The 15,346-nt window shown below is 38.5% G+C and overlaps 1 protein-coding gene across 1 annotated transcript in view; it reads left to right on the top strand.

Annotated features, from left to right (window-relative positions):
• Positions 1–12,870, top strand: part of FYB1 (FYN binding protein 1) — a 55,491-nt gene extending 42,621 nt beyond the window's left edge. Inside the window, 7 exon segments of the mRNA XM_065656635.1 lie at positions 965–1,073; positions 2,695–2,800; positions 3,118–3,280; positions 10,905–10,938; positions 12,055–12,086; positions 12,206–12,221; positions 12,223–12,870. Coding sequence (XP_065512707.1) covers positions 965–1,073; positions 2,695–2,800; positions 3,118–3,280; positions 10,905–10,938; positions 12,055–12,086; positions 12,206–12,221; positions 12,223–12,289 — 527 coding nt within the window. The 3' untranslated portion in view covers positions 12,290–12,870.
• Positions 12,871–15,346: the final 2,476 nt, after the last annotated feature.

The following is a 15,346-nucleotide window of genomic DNA, read 5'->3' as shown; positions in this document are numbered from 1 at the left end:
AGGGACTTTTTATAAGGGCATGTACTGATAGGATGAGGGGTCATGGCTTTAAACTGAAAGAGGGTTGATTTAGATTAGGTATGAGGAAGAAATTCTTCTCCATGCAGGTGATGAGGAGCTGGAATAGGCTGCCCAGAGAAGTGGTGGAAAAGATCAGGCTGGATGGGACTTTGAGCAACCTGGTCTAGTGGAAGGTGTCCCTGACCATTCCAACCCAAACATTCTATGATTCTATGATCCTGTGCTTGTTGTTACACTTATCACTTGCAGTGTCTTTGTAAGATAACATATACTCATAAATATCAGCTCAGCCATCGAATAAAAAGTAAGTTCTTACAACTTTTGAGGCTCTTGCCTGAACCAAGTTCTAAATCTTTTATCACCTACTGTGATGTTTCTAGCCATTGATCTAATGAGTTGAACTAATATTTCCTCTCTATAAATATGTGACTCAAAGTATATTCTTCAGGTAAGAGTTATTTTCACTGCTTTGGCATTGCAAGATGGATTAAAAACTAACATACATGTGATGTATTTCCACTTTACAGTAACCTAGCATTGACTAGAGTGCTGCAGTTTTACCTGAGTGTACATTAACATCAAACCCGAAAAATATACTTTGATGCAACACAGTGGGAAATGGACTAACTAAAATGAAGATTAAAGGCTATTGCATTAGCCAACATGTGCTAAAACTTGCTTCGGCTTAAGAAGATTAAAATATCAGTGAACACCTATTATTATTAATAAACAGCCTTATTCTGAAAATGTTGGCTGGTGTTTGTTTTGCACAGTAGATTGTGCAAAACAGAGAACCCATAGTTACTACAGATGATTAAATGGCTACAGTACTTGTCGCAATTTCTTGTCAATTTAGCTACACTACCACAGATTCTAACACAATGTATTCACTACTCAAGGATCGCATAATAACTTTCCATTCTTTTAAACACTATTCTTTCAGATTGTGGAGACAGTGATGTTTATGATGATGTGGATTCTTCAGACTTCCCTCCTCCACCGCCTGAACACAAGCAAGTGAAAACGGGAATTACCTCCTTGATTAGAAATCTGTAATACATTGTGACACATTTTCAAAGTATTTACTATATGTAGATTGCTACTAACATATGCTTTGTTTGATGGTATCAGGTTTTGTAGCTCTCCTAACCCTGCTATAGACAATGGCAGTTGAATGATCAATTCCATTTCAGATTGAAATCATAATGAGACTATAAAATAAACAAGCATGGGTTTAATTTCAATGAATTCAGCCCCTGATGGACAAGAGGTAAAAATAAATGCACAGCCTAAAGGTACTTCATTGCAGATTCTCTGCATGCAGTCCTCTTCCTGTCAAAATTGGGGACTGTTAGGATGTCAGTTGCTGCAGTATTTTAAGAGAAAAGGAGACAGTGCCCTGTATCATGACTAGGAAACACATCTGGAGGTGTAAAGTACAACTTGGAAAACTTTCATCCCTGGACCAGGAAGTTACAGCCATCTCCGGAGCACAGATGTGCTATGAGCACAGACGCATCTGTGAAGATGACAGCAACATGTCACATTTTGTTGTCACCAGCTCCACTCAGGTGCAGCTACAGAGTGCACTACAACAATCTAGTCTGGAGGCATTAAAACAGAGAGAGCTCTTTGAACTGTATAGCCAATGGAAAAGACATGGCCCTCCTAACTTAAATCTAGGTTAGTTCACACACGCACATACATTCATCATCAGTGAAACTGTCATCCACAAGTCCTACAGAGACTGGAAAGGATTAAAAAGTAAATAAGTAAATAGTGGGTACTGGTAACTGAAAGAAGGTAGATTTAGATTAGATGTAAGGAAGAAATTCTTCACCATGAGGGTGGTGAGGTACAGGAACAGGCTGTGCAGAGAAGCTGTGGATGCCCCATCCCTGGAAGTGTTCAAGGATGGGGCTTTGAGTAACCTGGTCTAGTGGAGAGTGTCCCTACCCATGGCAGGAGGGTTGGAGCTAGATAATCTTTATGGTCCCTTCCAACCCAAACCATTCTATGATGCTATGATGCTATGAAAAGTAGAGTCAGACTTTAAATTCCTATTATAGGTGCAGCATCAGGAGGGGCGGTTTGGGTGTGAAACCCTTCCATGCTTATTGGCACAAGTCAACAGTATTGGAGATGTGTAAAAAACAACAGAACTTGAAATGGGTCATGTAACACAGATTCCCTGGTGTAGCAAGGATTTCTATGTACTCACAGGACTTACACAGCCACTGTATGAAAGGCTGCCTACACAGGGGCACATGTGTTATTCAGCTCATTGCCCAAAGATACAGAGACTTCACAAAAATTGCTCCTTGCCTAGAGATTCTAAAGTGATAGGTATCATTTACCTAAACTGTTTTGGTAGATGTAATGTTCTTGTTGATGTAACAGCTAGATACTTCAGATAATTTTCTATATTCACTTATGTGATAGATACATTCACATCTGAACTCATAAAAAGAGACAATTAGGAAAGACAATCCCAGCTTTTTATTTATTTTGAAATAAAATCCGTATTGTCTTATCCCTATTAGTTTTGTAGAGCAACAAAAACATACTGAAGACATGTGAAGGCAAATGCATTTTCACTAAAATTATTGGAAAGGTTATCAATACCTCAGACATGTTCCTAACTTTGTTTTTATCTGGAAATTCTTGGTTTAGGTCATCAAAATCAGCAAACCCTGGAAACCATAAATCAGATGAAAAAGATGCACAAAAGCTTAAAAAGATTGAAAGAGAAGAGAAAGAGTTCAGAAGAAAGTTCAAAGTAAGTTTTGTTCAAATTTAGTTCACATAAAATATAAAGACTAAAGTATCTATATGGTGTCCTCCAATTTGTATGCCCCAATTTGTAAATAATCCATTATTTTGCCTTTGAAAGGTAAAGTATTACTACTTGTAAAAATAGTGATATGAGCTTTTGTAAGTCCAAATGGCAAGCATGGGCACATAATACATAGCATAAACAATTATTTGCCTAATTTCAAAAAAAATATTAATAAATGGGAATATATTGGTCTAAAAATGCATGACTCTAAGATTTACATTGGTGGGTTTTAACTAGTATCCATTTTATTTTTGCAGTTTGAAGGTGAAATTAAAGTTCTCTACTCTACCACCACAGTCCAGGACTTGCCCCAAAGAAGATGGGGATCTAAAGATTTGCAAGTTAAACCAGGGGAGTCTCTTGAAATTATAGAAAGTACAGATGATACCAAGGTCCTGTGCAGGAACGAAGAAGGAAAATGTAAGTAACTCCTGTCGTAGAGCTTAAGTAGAGCTTAAGACCTGTGTTTGTCCTTCTCTGGTGGCTGACAAGATGTAGATAGTTGTTATTTTATTATTGTGTTTTAAGAGCGGCTTGCCTTAAAAAAAATAAAACTCAAATAGACAAGAGATAACAAATGTGATAAAAAGGACAGCTTAGTTACGTAAATCTTGCTTTGCACCAACTAAGATCAGCAGATGTTTTTGTTATGTCTGTCTCCTTTTGTTTGCCAAAAAGAGCATAGCTATGATGCACCACAGAATCTAGTAAAAGTAAAACCCTTGCTGCACCTCTGGGCAGTATTTGCCCATTGATTGCAGCCAAGGGAAAATCAATAATAATATTCTTCGGATTGCCAGAGATGCAGCTTAATCTTTCCAACAGGCTTGGGAGGAAACTGCTTAGGAGTCATATCGCCTGCCCCGAGCTGACCCAAGGCATATGTCCTCATTGCCTGCTTTGGGAGCTGCGTGAGGCCTTTCAGTGTTTCTTTGAAACCCTTGGCCAGAGTGTGCATTGGCAGAAGTTTTTGCATTTTTGGAAAAGCCTGAACTGTCTACTGTTGGTTTCAATTTCTTAATGTTCTTCTGTTACAATACTTTTCGAATCACATGAAAATTCACTCTGTGTAGGAGCAGAGCAGCATCCTTCCACTCACCTTTACTTTTTACCTCTGAGCTATGTAGAAGATAGTCCAATGTCATAAACCTCTGACGGGGATTCAGTCACTTTCCTTCTGTTTTTCCCCTCTGTACTCAACTGTTACAGTCTGGAGTATAGCCTTCTTCCTGGCAGGCCTGCAGGATGAGGAAGAATTTCTTGCATAACAACACATATGTTTTTCAAAATATGAATTGCACTAGTACAGCCACTTCCCAAAGAGCAGTTTTCAATGCTGCATTTTTTGAATCAAATTAACAACAAAGTAGAAAGTAGTTCATGTCGGCGGTTTTCCTCACATAGTCTTCAAAGCCTTTCAAATAGTGACAGGAGCTATGGATTTGCTATGCATAAAGGGGTAAAACAAACAAAAATGTCCTCCCTGAAAACCTCTGAATAGATCTACGTGAATTTTCACATTAATTAGTGAAGTTTGAATCCTAATTTAGTTAAGTGCACAAGAGTTTTTATTATTTGCTCTAGTTCCCCTAGGCCCTCATATATAAAAGTGATGATTTTACCTTTTGAAGGCCAGATAGACTGAAAATCAACAATTAAATATGGTTTTGTTACTTTCTTGCACATTAATTCTTCCATTTGATCATTAACTTATGAAGCACTTTTATAGCTTCATGCCCCTACCAGCAGTTAAACAAAATTACAAATAATATTATGATGTCTTCCCACCTTTTTAAGCAAGGGCTGATTATCCTAGGTACATATTCTGCTATGACTTATTTTAATTTTTATGAAATGATTTGAAATTTCAAAAGTGAAACAAGGAACTGATTCTCATTTACCTTCCCAAATTCCTTCTTACTGTTGCCTTGGTCTGACCCACGTACCTTTCAAAATGCACAAAAATCTTCAATTCACTTTCACAGATTTTTCTTAAACATTAGGATATAAGTGGACTTCAGTGCCTGAAAACATAACCTGTGTCCCCTCCAAGCTACCTTTACACTGTCAGGGAGCGGCTGGCCCAATGTATCACTGTTTTCAGTGGTGCTGAGTAATCAGGATGAAGTGTGCTGACCTGCTGCCTTGTTCCCTATTACAGAAGCCACATAAATATGAATAAATTACTTAGAAACTGAAACTTTACACATATAATTTTGGATTAGTAAATTTGAAAGAGTGTGAGATCAGCAGGGGCTGTATTTCACAGAAAACACAGAATGTTAGGGATTGGAAGGGACCTCGAAAGATCATCTAGTCCAATCCCCCTGCCGGAGCAGGAACACCTAGGTGAGGTTACACAGGAAGGCGTCCAGGCGGGTTTTCAATGTCTCTAAAGAAGGAGAATCCACAACCTCCCTGGGCAGCCTGTTCCAGTGTTCCGTCACCCTCACTGAGAAGAAGTTTCTTCTCAAATTTAAGTGGAACCTCTTGTGTTCCAGCTTGAACCCATTACCCCTTGTCTTACTGTTGGTCGTCACCGAGAAGAGCCTGGCTCCATCCTCGTGACACCCACCCTTTATATATTTATAAACATTGATGAGGTCACCCCTCAGTCTCCTCTTCTCCAAGCTAAAGAGACCCAGCTCCCTCAGCCTTTCCTCATAAGGGAGATGCTCCACTCCCTTCATCATCTTTGTGGCCCTGCGCTGGACTCTCTCCAGCAGTTCCCTATCCTTCTTGAACTGAGGGGCCCAGAACTGGACACAATATTCCAGATGAGGTCTCACCAGGGCAGAGTAGAGGGGAAGGAGAACCTCTCTCGACCCACCAACCACCCCCCTTCTAATACACCCCAGGATGCCATTGGCCTTCTTGGCCACGAGGGCACAGTGCTGGCTCATGGTCATCCTGCTGTCCACCAGGACCCCCAGGTCCCTTTCCCCTACACTGCTCTCTAATAGGTCATTCCCCAACTTATACTGGAAACTGGGGTTGTTCCTGCCCAGATGTAAGACTCTACATTTTCCCTTGTTATATTTCATTAAATTTTTCCCCGCCCAACTCTCCAGCCTGTCCAGATCTCGCTGGATGGCAGCACAGCCCTCTGGCGTGTCAGCCACTCCTCCCAGCTTGGTGTCATCAGCAAACTTGTTGATAGTACACTCAATTCCCTCATCCAAGTCGTTGATGAATATATTGAATAGTATTGGTCCCAGAACTGACCCTTGAGGCACTCCACTAGATACAGGCCTCCAACCAGGCTCTGCCCCATTGACCACGACTCTCTGGCTTCTCTCCTTCAGCCAGTTTGCAGTCCACCTCACTACCCGATCATCCAGTCCACACTTCCTCAGTTTTGCCGTGAGGATGCTGTGGGAGACGGTGTCAAATGCTTTGCTGAAGTCAAGGAAGACCACATCCACCGCTCTGCCATCGTCAATCCACCTTGTTACGTCTTCATAAAAGGCTATGAGGTTGGTCAAACACGACTTCCCCTTGGTGAAGCCATGTTGACTGTCCCTGATGACCCTCTTATCCTTGATATGTCTTAAGATGGCACCAAGGATAAGGTGTTCCATCACTTTCCCAGGAATGGAGGTGAGGCTGACCGGTCTATAGTTGCCCAGATCCTCCTTCTTGCCCTTTTTGAAGACCGGAGTGACATTTGCTTTCTTCCAGTCCTCAGGCACCTCTCCCGTTTCCCAAGACTTGGCAAAGATGATGGAGAGCGGTCCAGCAATGACTTCAGCCAGCTCCCTCAGCACCCGCGGGTGCATCTCATCTGGACCCATGGATTTATGGATGTCCAGATTGCTTAACTGGTCCCTAACCCAGTCCTCATCAACTAAGACAAACTCCTCCATTGCCCTGCCTTCCTCTGGGGCCTCAGGGCTACGGGGCTCCTCAGGACAGCCTCTGGCAGAGTAGACAGAGACAAAGAAGGCATTCAGTAATTCTGCCTTCTCTGTATCTTCTGTCACCAGGGCACCCACCCCGTTCATCAGTGGGCCTACATTGCCTCTGGTGTTAGTTTTATCTGCCATGTATTTGAAGAAGCTCTTTCTGTTGTCCTTGACCCCTCTCGCTAGGTTTAACTCTAAGGAGGCCTTAGCTTTCCTAGTTGCCTCCCTACATCCTCTGACAACAGCCTTATATTCTTCCCAAGTGGCCAGCCCCTCCTTCCATGATTTGCAAACCCTCCTCTTCCACTTGAGTTTGCCCAGCAGTTCCCTGTTTAACCACGCAGGTCTCCTGGCTCCCTTCCTTGACTTCCTGCACGTCGGGATGCACTGATCTTGAGCTTGGTAGAAGCAGTCCCTGAATGTTAACCAACTATCTTGGGCCCCTTCACCTTCAAGCAGCCTTGCCCACGGAACTTCCTCCAGCAACTGTTTGAACAGGCCAAAATTGGCCCTGCTGAAGTCCAGGGTTGCAATTCTGCTCGGTATTCTGCTCCCACCATAGGAGATTCTGAACTCCACCATCTCATGGTTGCTGCAACCAAGGCAGCCCCCCACCTTTACTGCTTCAACCAGACCCTCCTTGTTAGCGAGGACGAGATCCAGCAGCGCACCTCTTCTAGTCGGCTCCTCCACAATTTGCATCAGAAAGTTATCATCAATGCACTGGAGGAACTTCATAGACTGAGGCTGGCTGGCTGAGTAGTCCTTCCAGCAAACATCAGGGTAGTTAAAACCCCCCATAACAACCAGAGCCTGTGACTGTGAGGCCACGCTCAGCTGCCCGTAGAAGGCCTCATCAACACCCTCACTCTGATCTGGTGGCCTGTAATAGACTCCCACAACAGTGTCACCCCTGCCAGCCTGCCCCTTAATTCTCACCCACAGACTCTCAACTCGCTCCTCAACCGCACCTGGACAGTACTCCATACATTGTAGTTGCTCTCTCACGTAAAGAGTAACTCCACCACCACGCTTGGCTGGCCTGTCTTTCCTGAGAAGGACATAGCCATCCATGACCACATTCCAGTCATGTGAGCTGTCCCACCATGTCTCTGTTAGTGCCACCAGATCATAATCTCCTGACCGAACGCAGGTTTCTAACTCCTCCTGCTTATTCCCCATGCTGCGCACATTGGTGTACAGGCATTTCAGGGAGCGAGCTGAGCACACTGATTTCACCCTAGGGGCCTGGGGGGCCTCCCGGTCTTTATGGATTCCAGCGTGCTGCCCCACTGATGCAAGCCCAGCTACAACCCCATCCCCCTTCGAATCTAGTTTAAAGCCCTCCAAATGAGCCCTGCTAATTCCTGTCCCAGCATCCTTCTACCCCTGTGGGATAAACCTTTCCCACATATCACTGTCCGGACTGGTGTCTTATAAAACCAGATGTTATCAAAGAACCCAAAGCCCTGCCTGTAGCACCAGTCCCGAAGCCAATCATTTACGGACTTAATTTTTCTATTCCATCCCACATCGTCACCCAAAAACGGAAAGAGGGAAGAGAAGATAACTTGAGCCCCAAACTCTTTCACCATTCGTCCCACATATTTAGGGGCTAGCGGCTGTCAAAAGAATCTGGATTATGCTTTGTGGTGGTAGAAGGACTGGCACATGCACATGTGGCTTGCAAGTACACCGTGCTTGTACACCATGACTGTAAGCAAAGATATTTTGCTTTAATGTACTTTGTTGAGAAAATTAACAGAAGAAACAGAGAATATTAGATTAGCCAAATGATTTTAAATGATTCCCAGGAGACTTCAGGAATCCTGGAAATTAGTGGACTCTGCTTAAAGAGAATTTTAAAAATATGACACCTTTTAAAAAAATGAATTTCTACACCTTTATCCCAGATGAAAATATTGGAGGAGAGACAACCAGGCAAAGAATATCCTGAGCAGACAGAGCCTTCCCTATGTGTACCTACATGCAATTAGCCTGAGAGAATACATGGGTGACTGAAAATCTGCAGCACTGGGTTCTTTGACTGTTGAAAATTTCCTGAAGTTTAACATCTTTAGTAGGCAAAAGTTATAATAGAATGTATGCAAGCATCAAACCTTCATGACCCTGAAGATATAAATACAGGCAAATTAAGCCAATTTTACTTTACATAGCTGAAATCAAATATGAAATGCATAGAACTATTTTTTCATTCATGTAACTGTTGAGTCTTAAACGGAATCACTTCAAATCAATGTCTTCTTAGGCAAACTTCAGCCCTAGCACAACACAAAAGCTTTCTTTAAAAATGCCATGGTTTTAATGTATTAATATTATGGCCTTCACAGAGCAAATCACTAATCTATTTTATACATAGAAATTAATATAGTATATTCTGGAAAAAAACATTTATATTTGAGAGTCATAGCATACTGATGCCTGCCTATTTTAATATGGAAATACACCAAGTTAAAATGAATTGTACAAGTGTTTCTTTGTGAAGAAAAGCTGTATACAAGCATTAGTTACTACTACTATTTGTAGGACTATTTGGGATATTAGTCTTGTCAGATGACTTTTCCAATATTCCATATAGGAATCATAGGACATTTTTATGTATCAAAACATTGGCCAGTTAAAGACTGACATAATTCCGCAGCTTTGGGCAACAGCACTAGCTCATTGTGTTTGATGCCAATTTACAAGGGAACATTTCTCCTACAAGTAAAGTTATAGATCTTGAAAAGGGCAATTTCAGTTGGAATAAAATTAGAGCTTGGATGTAAAAAAGGCTTAACATAAAATATGAGATTCTTTAGCTGGACATTACTGTGCATTAAAAAAAATATTATACTTTCATGTCTTGTGTATCAGAAAAGAAAAATTCGTGTGAAGGAGGAAGTAATTCCTTAAGGCAAAACACTAAGATATAGGGATTCAGCTAGACTGACCTAAAGGATTCAGCTGGACTGACCGGGAATACTAGCAGAAAACTGATAATTTATGTAGTATATCATGGTTCCTCTAAGTACCTGAAGCAGTAGCAGCTCCAAGAATTCAACGAACTTTACAAGTCGAGCTAATAAATATGTTCTAAAACCTATGAATTGTGTATGAATTACTAAAAAACTGTCATTTTAGTGTGATCATTTAAACCTCCTAATGAATAATAGAAGTAAATTTATGTTGTAATTTCAAATATAACAGAGGATCACATTTCTCCTTTAGAACTGTACCAACATACTAATGTTTATCTACAAATATGTAATTATCGTTATGGCTTTCTCTTTGCTTGTATATGTTATACCAGTTGACAGTATTTCAGGAGGTATCTTTTACCAAAGACAGTGAGTAATTTTTTCAAGAGATTAACTACATTGAAGAATGTGTGTAGTTTCATTTTATTTCATTAGTAATGAAATAAAGTAAGAGAATAATTCACTAGTGAGTAGATTTTCTAAGGTATTTCTTATCTGTATAAATAGCTGATATCAATATGATACAGTTAATTTTTTAAAAATTATAGTTAATGATAATCAATTGATGTATATACCTTGAAGGACATTTTTGTCCCTGAAGGAAACTATAGATATTTCTATTATTTACTATTATAAATATTTTTATGCAGTTATCCCACATTTTTATGCTATAGTTCACGAACTGTATTATATTTTGTGTTAATAGGTATTGCTTCACATCCCTCTAATGCAATCAAGAAACAAAAATATAAGATGAAAACCTAGTCTTGCATAACGTGTATTACTATTTTCTCCTTTCAGCATTAGTTCTGTACACAGCGGTAACTATTGCAACAAAACAAGAGAAATGACATTTTATTAATATGTAAAGTACCTGGCACAGTAGACATCTAATTGGTCTTGGAGCTACTGTAGTATTCTGATTGCCCATCTAAGGCACCACGTTATACTAAACAAGCAAATAAGAATAACTAAAACTAAAATTGAACATAGCAAAATGTTCATTGAGTACATAACCATTGTACATTTTTATTGATCTATTATGCCATTCCATCTGAAGTACCTGAAAGAGAAAAACTGCATTTCATTAGTTCTAGCAACAGAAGAAATATGACTATTTGAATTTAACTTAAATACATATTTATTTCTATTTTACAGATGGCTATGTTCTGAGAAGCAATTTAGTTCAGAAGTAAGTACAAAGTGATATTTTTTAAAAAATGGTTGTAACACTCAATTTTGTTCTAAGTTGTTAAGAAAAGTGAAACGTCATTATTTTAGCATGTCATCCTAGTCCTGCAGACTGAGTTATTTTTATGGAGTTCAGATTTCTCAAGAATTAGTCACATACATCCTTGCTGGAAATTTCCCAGGGCCACAGGCCTCATTGCTTAACCATAAACTCTGGTTTAAACCATGAAATATTACATAAATCAAGCATTATTGGTACTAGAACTATTACTGAACTTCACATTAATATGATTAGGTGTGTGGTTGCCGTTTTAAAATTTTTAACTAAAATGGACCAATTTTTTTTTAGGTTTATTTTCAGTCTTATTGGGATTGAACAAATTTGGCTCAGTGTTGCTCTGAATAATCGTGTGGAGTTCTGCATTTAGTTTCTAATAAAAAACTCTCATCAAAGCCTTTCCATTCCCTTCAATGGGCATTATGCTATACCCTTAAATACCAAATCAGATGTCACTTCTAGAATTGAGGCCTGCAAACACTTATATAAACATTTAACTTATAAATAGCCTTATTAGCTTCCATGGGCCTGTTTGTGTACCCAAGTGATTTATTTTGAAAATTCTTGTTCATGAAGAATTTATTATTTACAGACACTACCTAAATGCATCATCTAAAAAGCTTTTTCTCCAAAACGATTAGAGCATTGCCAAGTACAGAAACAAATAAGAATTTCAAGGGCATACTGATTTTTTTACTCACTTTTTGTGATTTTCATTTTAAAAAATCAGTAAGTATTTAATTTTTGTGGAAATATCTCTGAGTTTGTTAGTTACTTAAAAACTTAATTTAAAAAAACTCAACCTTTTAACAAAGCAAGTCTTTCACATTAGATATAAATGTATCCAGCTCTACCCTTCACGGAAAATCCTTTGACCTGACCATCTTGCTCAACACTGTTCTGTTACCACAAAGGTTTCAAATACCTAATTAGTAAATTAAGTACTTGATAGTGTGTCTGCACCATACTGCTACACCATTTTGTATCTGCCTGCAAATAGTAATACATCTCTGATGTCTCATTTTTTAAATACATCATTTTTCTTTTTTTAACTTACAGCGATGGAGAGATCTATGATGATATTGGTGATGGTATGTTGATGGCATATTTCAAACAATACAATAAGTATATTTAATTACACCAAATAACTTTATCCTTGAGTTGAAGTTCGACATGGTACTAATATTTTTGTATTTTATTTCCATTTCAGATTGCATCTATGATAATGACTGATGCAGAATTCTATGCATGTAAGAGCTTCATTGAAAATCAAAATCTATTTCAGACTTCCTAATTGTGAAAGCAAGAGAAGTCACTAAAGCTGATTACAATGGAATTGGTTACACTCTTCTAAATGTACATTTAACCTTTTTTAGGATTTCAGGGTTTTGTCATCCCTTACTTTCTATGACATTTTATTGCCATTTATCTGGGCAATTAAAATTCAGGGAATACGAGCTAAAATTAAGGTTATAACTTTCCACATTTGTGACAGTCCATGTAAATAGTCCATATAAAACCAATTCTTCAATTAGCAAGTACACCAGTTCAGGTCTATGAAGGATACAGAGGCCAAGAAAGCCTGGGTACAGGTTTTACTCTGGCTCTGGTCTATTAAACACCAGAAGCTGCCACTATGGGGAGTGCAGTATCCTGAAAAGAAATGCTTCCTTTGGTGATAACATCCTGTTGTGAAAGCAGGAAATCAAAACAGGCATCAGGGAAGATTATTGCTGAAGTTCCTTTTTCTACATTGTACCAGTGATAGAATACATTAGTTTACAATTTATTTGACCATTTTGTAAGTACTTTTTGACTAATATTGATAGGGAAATAGTAATAATGTTATATGTGTTACACACAGAACTCTGAGATATAAACCATAGAAAAGTCTACTTTATAGTATAGTGTTGCTCAAAATATATTCAGAATATTTAGGTTAAGATTTAATTTCTGTTAGGTTTGAAGATATGTTGTTGTCACTATAGCAATTTAGTCATTAAAATGGACCTATAGACTGATGACAAACTGGAAATAACTTCTAGACCAAATATATACATGTATTTATCATGCCATTTTAATAATATCTTTTTCTTCTAAGTACTATATTTTACACTAGGCTTCGATAAATGAGAGTATAGAAATTAAACATTTCCATGCTTACCCATTGTAGAAACATTTATTTCTAAAGATCATTGGGGATGCTGTTCTCTGAAAGAGCAAGCAGCAAATCAAAGTAAACTGAATGCATGAATCATAATAATATAATGTTGCACTTATATACCAGAACTCACTGGAAATCAAAAGGCACTTACAGTGAACTCCCAAGAAAGAAGGTGAGCATGTGCAGAAAATGGAGCATGTTATTTGTACTGTGAGATACTTTTGCTGAAGTGCAAAATAAAAAACCTGTAACAACCAATGTGGCTGGATCACTGTAAGCAACTCCTCTTGATTATCAAGTCTCCCGTAATCCTCAAGGGAAGTAATGTACACTGTGCACTGTAGCAAGCTACCAAGTTTAGCTTATAAAATCAGTGAGTTTTTGTCTTACCTTTAGTGGAGCTGAGATTTCATCTTACACAAGTGCCTGTTATTAACAGTTCAAAATGCAGTACATCTCTAAGGAGGTATAATGCTATGGGGATATAAAACATAAAATTAACTGTAGAGACAATAGCCTATAAGCTATTATATATTGTATTTAAAATCATTGATAATACACTGAAAAACTATATGCAGACTTGAGTTTCCTGTTCTATATTTGCTATTCAACCAGCATCCAGGCATACAAATACCAATTTTATGTGTAAACATCAGCACCAGCACCCAAATTTAAAACATGATCTTGTATATTAAGTACAATGTGTCTGGCTATTTGGCTATGTCACTGCTGGTTTATTTATTTTTCAAGGGCATTCAGGGGGGCATCTGCATCAAATTAGTGACATGCCAAAGAACTGAGAGGGAACACAGACATTTAGAAATACACGACCAGTTGTCAGTTAACAGTACGATATGTAGTTTCATGCTTTACACAGTTAATTGTCTCAAAAAGAATTTGTATTAAATTCTAACATATGTGCCCAGTCTTGTTTTAGTCTTAACTGATAGTAGAACTCCATGTGTTGCAGTAAGACCAACAAAGGAGCCTTCCTTTTGAATATTTTAATAGTTTATCTTGTATTAAAGGATTTCAGTAGAACACAAACCTCTTTTGTCCCCCTGAAAAAAAAGTGAACTTCATTCTTTCTGAAATTTTTCAGTCATGTATTTTGAATAGCTTTTCCATGTTCTAAGCCTTGATGTGTTGTAGGTACTGTGCTTCCTTACTCATTGTACTGATTGAATTGGTCATATGATACATCAAATCATCAAAAGAAATAATAAGATACTTTAAGCTAAAAAACTGCATTGTTTGTACAGATCAAATACAATGTGATTGTTACAGGGTGTTGAAATGTATTCATAAGGTACTACACACTGAAAAGTTACTGGTACTGTATATTTTTTCATTATTTTACCAATGCTGGTCACTAGATGCATTTTTTTTCTTTCTTCTCAATAAAAGTTTGCTTTCTGACAAGAAATGTTGGTGCACCATTTTCTGCCAAAGTAGAACAACAGTAGCTGAAAAATAAGTTCTGAAAATTATCACTGAGCAGCTGACAGAGTGAAAATCAACTTTATTATTGCTGCAAAGGCAGCATAACTACAAGGTGGCATTTGTTTGTCAGTAATTACTATCCAGAAACTTAAATGTAAGCAGAAAATCTTCCAGACAGGAAAATCTATACATAGGCAGCTTAATAAAGACTGTATTTCAAGGCTTTCTCACCTGTAATTTATTGTATTAACTTTTAAAAGTAATGAAGAAAGAGAAGGCAAGCTGTTCGCCCTCTTTATTTTTTTCCCTCTCCAAACTCAGTCTATAATTCTGGAGTATTTGGCTGTGCCTGCTAAAACATTCAGCAGTGAAAACATCAAAATATTGACATAAAAATTAGATTTCAGCATGAACACCCCAGTTAAGGCAAATAAGAGCTGCTTTCCATCTGTGTTGTACCTCTACACTGTCCCAGTAAACAGGCTAAGCAAAACAAAAACTGGGAGGGAAAAAAAGACTGCTCTAATTCAGGAGCTTTGGAGCATTTCTCTGCTGTTACCGCAGGCTCTGGACTGCAGGAATGCAGCTGATCTCCTGTGCATTCCTCTGTAAGAGGTTTATATTCTCGATCCACATAATTGCAGATCCCTTGGCTACTCCTCCCATGGCAGCAACAAAACTCTCCTCTATGTGCGATGTTGTTGCATAATCCATCTCAAACATGAAGATCAGTGCTTTAGTAAG

This window comes from Caloenas nicobarica, chromosome Z (genome assembly GCF_036013445.1).
Source record: "Caloenas nicobarica isolate bCalNic1 chromosome Z, bCalNic1.hap1, whole genome shotgun sequence".
Taxonomy (NCBI): domain Eukaryota; kingdom Metazoa; phylum Chordata; class Aves; order Columbiformes; family Columbidae; genus Caloenas; species Caloenas nicobarica.
Note: the sequence above shows the minus strand (reverse complement) of the source record. Positions and strands in the feature narration are given on the sequence as shown.